The sequence below is a fragment of the Lampetra fluviatilis genome, chromosome 70 (genome assembly GCF_964198595.1).
Source record: "Lampetra fluviatilis chromosome 70, kcLamFluv1.1, whole genome shotgun sequence".
Classification (NCBI taxonomy): Eukaryota; Metazoa; Chordata; class Hyperoartia; order Petromyzontiformes; family Petromyzontidae; genus Lampetra; species Lampetra fluviatilis.
In genome coordinates, this window is record NC_136344.1 from 4120316 (window position 1) to 4128139 (window position 7824).

Consider the following 7824-nt stretch of genomic DNA (forward strand, 5'->3'; position numbering starts at 1 on the left):
TGTGAGTGAGGGGGCAGTCAGTGTGGGTGAGGGGGCAGTCAGTGTGAGTGAGGGGGCAGTCAGTGTGGGTGAGGGGGCAGTCAGTGTGAGTGAGGGGGCAGTCAGTGTGGGTGAGGGGGCAGTCAGTGTGAGTGAAGGGGCAGTCAGTGTGGGTGAGGGGGCAGTCAGTGTGGGTGAGGGGGCAGTCAGTGTGGGTGAGGGGGCAGTCAGTGTGGGTGAGGGGGCAGTCGGTGTGGGTGAGGGGGCAGTCAGTGTGGGTGAGGGGGCAGTCGGTGTGAGTGAGGGGGCAGTCAGTGAGGGTGAGGGGGCAGTCAGTGTGAGTGAGGGGGCAGTCAGTGTGAGTGAGGGGGCAGTCAGTGTGGGTGAGGGGGCAGTCAGTGTGAGTGAGGGGGCAGTCAGTGTGGGTGAGGGGGCAGTCGGTGTGAGTGAGGGGGCAGTCAGTGTGAGTGAGGGGGCAGTCAGTGTGAGTGAGGGGGCAGTCAGTGTGAGTGAGGGGGCAGTCAGTGTGAGTGAGGGGGCAGTCAGTGTGAGTGAGGGGGAAGTCAGTGACACAGAGAGGGCAGTCAGTGACACAGAGGGGGCAGTCAGTGACACAGAGAGGGCAGCCTGCAGTGCCACGGGTATCGGCTCCGTGGCTGCCCCAGTTCCAGCTGCCGGGGCTGCTCATGGTGCCCGGGCGGACGGAGACGGCGCGGGAGGGGCAGCAGGAGCAGCAGGAGCAGCAGGGGCAGCAGGAGCTGCGCCCGCTTCCGGCACAGGAGCAGGAGAAGGGCAGCTGAACGACGACGGACCCAGGTAGAGAGAGCTGAACGACGACGGACCCAGGTAGAGAGAGCCCAGTCTGCAGAGCTACTCCCACGTGTCTCTCGTTTCATTCTCTAAAACTCAAGGCCGTTATTATTGGGGGGGAGGGGGGGACACATCGCCCCCCGATATTCAAATATGCTCATAATGCCCCCCCCCCCCCCCCAATATTTAGCTATAGATTTGATTTATATTCTTGGATCATTCGGTAAAGTCACGCAGAAGGGAAATGTTGCGTGTGTGTTGCGTGTTGCGTGTGTGCTGTGTGTGTATGTTGTGTGTGTATGTTGCGTGTGTGTTGCGTGTATGTTGTGTGTGTGTGTATGTTGTGTGTGTTGTGTGTATGTTGTGTGTGTATGTTGTGTGTGTGTTGTGTGTATGGTGTGTGTGTGTTGTGTGTATGTTGCATTTATGTTGTGTGTATGTTGTGTGTATGTTGTATGTATGTTGTATGTATGTTGTGTGTATGTTGTGTGTATGTTGCATTTATGTTGCGTGTATGGAGGAACTGCACCTGCCCCATTCCATTCCCGCTCACGGCCAACACCGGTGACGATTATCTGAACCGGTCCTGGGCCTCCCCTAGGTCGACTCAGCCTCAAATAGTACCTGGTGTAGCGGCGTGTAAACATCGCCACTGGGGAGACAAAGGCGGCCGGGCGTGGTGCCGGCCTTCATAGGCGCCTTTGAGGCTACACGTGGCCTCGGCGTGCACCTAGCCTGGCACGAGCGCGTCACACGGTCCGTGTGCGATGCTGCGTGAGTGCAGGATGACGGTGAAGGTTCTGCGAGATCTCTGCAAGAAGCACAAACTCTACGTGACGCCTCGTCTCAACGACGTGCTGTACCTGCACTACAAGGGTGAGTGCACACTCACCACACTCACCACTACACACTCACCACTACACTCACCACACTCACTCACCTCACTCACCACACTCACCACACTCACACTCACCACACTCACACTCACCACACTCACCACTACACTCACCACCACTACACACTCACCACACTCACCACTACACTCACCACACTCATCACTACACACTCACCACACTCACCACACTCAACACCCCCACACTCACCACACTCACCACTACACACTCACCACACTCACCACTCCTTCACTCACCACCCCCACACTCACCACCCCACAACAACAACAACAACCGCCATTCGCCACTAAGTGGCGGTGACGTCACCACGACGCTTGTGCCAGGCCAAGTGCACTTTGAGGCCACGTGAAGTCGAACGCCCGTTGGCAGGAGGTCATGGGGCAGACCCAGGTGCCATGGGTCGACTGACCGAGATGACCGAGATGACTGGCTGATGCACCACCTGTGCCCCCTACTGTACCAACTTGCTGTGCTTTAGCCACCCGGCGCTCCGCTCGTTGTTGTGAGCGTCGCTCCTCTGCCCTCCGTTGTTGTTGGAGGGCGACTGCCTCCAACTGCCCAGTAGCGTCCTTCACGAGCCTCCTCCACTAAAGCCGATCTTGACACCGCTGGTACCAGTCATCGGCAAGTCCACTCAGCTCCACGTCCTCCTGTACCACATCACTCCATCTCTTCTCTAGCCCGTGCCGCGCCCGTTTAGCCCCCTCAATCCGGCTGAACAAAAGCTGTTTAGGCATGCGGTAGCTGGGCATGCGGGCTACATGAACCAGCCAACGCAGCCTTGCCTGCCGGAGGAGCTCACCGATGGGACTTTGACCAGATCTTTCAAGGATTTGTGAGCTCCTCACACAATCCAGCCTGGTTAAACCCAGGATGGATCGTAGGCAGGCCAGCCTAAATGTCTCCATTAGGGGGGTCCACGTTTCGCAAGCGTAGAAAAGGTAGGGAATGACTGTGGCCAAGAAGACCTGAAGCTTCGTGCGGAGCGACAGACCAGGTAGCTTCCACACAGCGTTACGCAACCAATGAAAAGATATTGCCGCTCGACTGATTCGGAGTGAGACCTCTGCTGTTAAACTGGAGCCTGTCATAAGCACACTGCCCAGGTATGGGAAACTCTCCACTCTCTCCACTACTGCCCCATCACCGATCGGGAGTTGTGGGGGTGGAGTGTCCGATGGTACAAAATACCCAGGCAGGTGCTTAGTTTTGGTAGGGCTGATGGTAAGGCCCCACCTCTTAGTGGCACGCTCCAACCTCAGCAGCAGCGTCTCCAACTCCTCCTCTGAATGAGCAGCTATTACCAAATCATCGGCATACATAACGTGGTTGACCAATAGGGAGCCATCCCTTGATCGCTCCCGGGCGTCGATCAGCCTCCCATTATATCTGTACCAAATGGAAATTCCCCCGGTACAGCTATGAAGGCTTCACGAACTACGTGGTCAAAATAGATGTTAAATAATGTGGGAGCCAGCGGACATCCCTGTGACACCCCAAGGTGTACAGGAAAAGGCTCTGACTCCCGGCCACGTAGTTTTACCCGGGCCCGCTCACCATCATGAAGGTCCTTAATGATCGTGAGCAGAGGGTCAGGGACTCCGAAAGCACGAAGAACAACCCAGAGCCCAGGCCTACTGATGGTCTCATAGGCCTTGACCAGGTCAATAAAGCAGAGATGTAGGTCTTGTTGGAATTCCCTACACCTCTGCTGTAGCAGACGGACAGAAAATATGGCATCTGTGCAGGACCGCCCTTTCCTGAAACCGCATTGGGGCTCCGCAAGCCTCTCCTCAGCATGCCTAGCAAGGCGATGTTGAATAATCCTTGCCAGGACCTTTCCCGGCACACTGAGGATTGAGATGCCCCTGTAGTTGTTACAGTCTGTGCGGTCCCCCTTCTTAAAGAGGGGGACCACCAGGGCATCCTTCCAATCCTGCGGAACCCGTCCAGTGGTCCAGCCTGTTATCATGTCATATAGGGCAGTCTGTGCACAAACGCCACCCTCCCTCAGCATTTCGCTTGGGAGATCATCTCTGCCCGGTGCCTTTCCTGGTCTCAGACTCCGGATCACCTTCAGTACTTCCTCAACAGATGGCCCCTCAGCCAGCCACTCACAGGGGGTGACCTCTTCCAATATTTGAGGCACCGCAGCCTCAGCAGGGTTATCCCCACTTTGTGCCATGATGTTTTCCTGGCTGAGAGATTTCCCCTCCCCCAGGACCTCGCAGAAATGCTCAGCAAATCTGCAAACCTGTTCCTGGGTGTCGGAGATTGGATTACCGTTTTTTCCCCTAATGATGGTAATAGGTGGGGCGCTGCAGGTTACTTTTTTGATGGAGTTAAATAGTGATTTGTGATCGCGGGCCACTGAGGCAGACTCTATCTCCTCAGCAACCCGCGACCACCACCCATCCTTGCAGCGCCTTACGGCTCTCCAAACCTCCGAGCGAAGGCTGCGGTAAACCTCCTCATTCTCTGACGTGGGATGCTGTAGCCGATGAGAGTGGGCCTGTCGCTTTTTGTCAACTAACCTGAACACCTCCTCTGTCAGCCAGGGTTTCTGGGGAGGTCTGGACCGCGTACCCAAAGCAGCCATTGCAGCTGCATGAGTCACAGTCCTAAACCTCGCCCATTTACCCTCGACATCAGGAGGAGTGGGGGATGATGCCAACCCCAGCTGCAAGCGATGATGAAATTCTCGCTTGCAACTTTCATTAGCTAACTGAGACCAGGCCACTTTTGGTTGGAATGGGGTCCTGGGTGTACACCTACCACCGGAGTGGAAGAATGGCAGGCGCATCTTACAGATGACTAGTCGATGGTCAGAGGGCAGATCAGCTCCACGGTAGGTCCTGGTGTCAAGGACATGGGCTCGCAACCGCTGGTCCGTCACTATGTAGTCCAGCAGATGTTCTTGCTTGGACCCGGCATGCATCCTTGATGTTGGGTGGATGCGCCGATGCCGGAAGAGCGTGTTGGTAATTACAAGCCCATGGGCTGCACAAAAATCTAGCAGCCCCCTACCGATGTTATTGAGCTGATCTGGCCCATGCCTTCCAATCACTCCATACCAGGTGCCAGCATCATGACCAACTCGGGCATTGAAGTCACCCCACAAGATGACTCTGTCCCGAGTGGCCACTTTTTCCAGCACCTGTGACAGGAGGTCATAGAAGGCATCTGACTCATCGGCTTTGCCTGCATCCCTCCACGGATGTTCATCTTCAGTGGGGGCATAAGTAACCACGACCACCACTCCTCGCCTCCGGTTGATGGGAAGGCGAGCCAAAAGTATCCTTGGGCTTACAGCTTCCCACACCTCACCGCCACGCTCCCACGCCCCCTTCATTCTTTTGTTCAGAAGAGGAGCCACACCCTGTTGTTTGGCAGTCTCCTGTCCCGAGTGGAGGACTGTCCACCCCTCATGGTGGCAGGAGCCAGAACCGGTCCACCGGACCTCCTGAACGCCACAGAGATCCAGGCGGTACCGGTCCAGCTCCTGACAAAGGAGTGGCAGCCTCTCCTCCGCAGTAAGCGTTCGAACATTCCACGTGGCCATCCGCAATGGTTTTTCATTGTTTCTGGAGGAGCCCCGAGGGTGAAGATTCAATCTCCTGGCTCCGCCAATTGGGGTTTGGCCAGGAGACGTCATAGACACTCACCACCCCCACACTCACCACCCCAAACTCACCACCCCCACACTCACCACCCCCACACTCCCCCACCCTCCCACCCTTCTCACCCCCCCACCCTCACCCTCCCCACCCTCACTCCCCCACCCCCCCACCCTCACCCCCCCCACACTCACCACCCCCTCACTCACCACCCCCACACTCACCACGTGACCCTCACCCCCCACCCTCACCCACCCTCCCCACTCTGCCCCCCAGGCTTTGCTCGTATCGAGGCTCTGGACGAGTACAGCGGCCTGCGCTGCCTCTGGCTCGAGTGCAACGGCCTGCGGCGCATCGAGGGCCTGGGGGCCCAGCTGGAGTTGCGCTGCCTCTACCTGCAGCAGAACCTCATCGAGCGCGTCGAGAACGTCGCCCACCTGGTGCACCTCGACTCACTCAACCTCAACCACAACTGTCTACGGGATCTCGATGGTGTCGGTGAGCGAGGATGATGATGACGATGATGACGATGACGATGATGATGATGATGACGATGACGACGATGATGACGACGATGACGATGATGATGACGATGATGATGATGATGATAACGATGATGATGATGACGATGATGATGATGATGATGACGATGATGATGATGACGATGACGATGATGACGACGATGATGATGACGATGATGACGATGATGATGATGATGACGATGATGATGATGACGTGGAGCGCGTCGAGAACGTCACCCACCTGGTGCACCTCGACTCGCTCAACCTCAACCGCAACTGCCTACGGGACCTCTACGGCGTCGGTGAGCAAGGATGACGACGACGACAATGACGACGATGACGATGATGACGATGATGACGATGACGAAGATGACGATGATGAAGATGATGACGATGACGATGATGATGACGGTGATGGTGACGATGACGATGACGACGTTGACGACGATGACGACGATGGTGACCACGATGATGACGATGATGACAATGACGACGATGATGACGACGATGACGATGATGATGACGACGATGATGACGACGATGACGACGACGATGACGATGATGACGATGATTACAACGACAACAATGACGACGACGACGATGACACCAATCTGTACCACGCAACGCTGTCCCATCACTCTCTGGACAGCCAGAGGGAAAGAGCAGATCAGGCAGCTCACGTGATGAGCCCAGCAGTAGCAACAGTTGCCCAAGCTCTGTGGCCCTCCACATGTGAAGGTGTTACCAGCCAGTGATTGAGCGTTTCCACGTGGGACCAATTCGGAGCACCTGGAGAAAACTCGTGCGTATCGAGAGGGAAACTCTCTATCCCCCACGCTAAAACCCCGCATGTACAGGCGCCAGGGTCGGGATCGAACCCATGACCTCCTAGAAACCAGGTGAACTATTTAACATCTCACCACTGTGGCCGCCCACATTATTTAACATCTTTGACCGCGCACTTTGAGAAGCTTCTCCATGGCTGTACCGGAGGAATGTCCATATGGTACAGATCGAATGGGAGGCTGATTGATGCCCAGTTGCAGTCGAGAGATGGCTCCCTATTGGTCAACCACGTCATGGATGGCGATGACCTGGTAACTGCTGAACCTGGAGCGTGCCACTAAAAGGTGAATTCTTACAATCTGCCCCATCAAAATGAAGCACCTGCCTGGGAGATTGTGTGCCATCAAACTCTTCGCCCCCCTGAACTCCCCATTGGCGATGGAGCAGTTGTGGAAAGAGTGGAGGCTTTTCCCATACCTCGGTAGTGTGCTTATGACCTGCTCCGGTTTGACAGCAGAGGTCTCACTCGAAATCTTTTCATCGGCTGCGTAATGCTGCGTGGAAGCTACCTGGACAATTATCGCTAAAGCTTTGGGTCTTCTCGGCCACAATCATCCACTCCCTTCTCTATGCCTGTGAAACGTGGACCCCTCTAATGGAATATCTACACTGGTTAGAAACATTCAGGCTGGCCTGCCTACAATCCGTCCTGGATTTAGCCAGGCTGGATTGTTTGAGGAGCTCATAAATCCTTAAAAGATCAGGACACATTCCCATCAGTGAGCTCCTCCGGCAGGAAGGCTGCATTGGCTGGGTCATGTAGCCCATTCCACCACATGTCCAAGCAGATTCTGTTTGGCCGGATAGAGGTGGCTAAACGGGCACAACATGGGCTGGCAAAGAGATGGACTGATGTGGTATAGGAGGACGTGGAGCTGAGTGGACTTGCCGATGACTGGTACCAGCGGTGTCAAGATCGGCCTCTGTGGAGGAGGCTCGTGAAGGACGCTACTGGGCAGTTGGAGGCAGTCGCCCTCCAACAACAACGGAGGGCGGAGGAGCGATGCTCACAACAACGAGCGAAGCACCGGGTGGATAAAGTACGGCAAGTTGGCACAGTAGCGGGTACAGCTGGTGCATCTGGTCATCTCAGTCAGTCAACCCATGGAATCTGGGTCTGTCCTATGATATCCTGCC

General features: G+C 55.8%; 1 protein-coding gene across 1 annotated transcript in view; it reads left to right on the top strand.

Moving 5' to 3' along the window:
- The first annotated feature begins 462 nt into the window (after window positions 1-462).
- Window positions 463-7824, top strand: part of LOC144952852 (dynein axonemal assembly factor 1-like) — a 15488-nt gene continuing 8126 nt past the window's right edge. The window contains exons 1-4 of the mRNA XM_078883322.1: window positions 463-795; window positions 1574-1665; window positions 5597-5818; window positions 6491-6521. Coding sequence (XP_078739448.1) covers window positions 1575-1665; window positions 5597-5818; window positions 6491-6521 — 344 coding nt within the window. The 5' untranslated portion in view covers window positions 463-795; window position 1574. The remainder of the gene's footprint in view (window positions 796-1573; window positions 1666-5596; window positions 5819-6490; window positions 6522-7824) is intronic.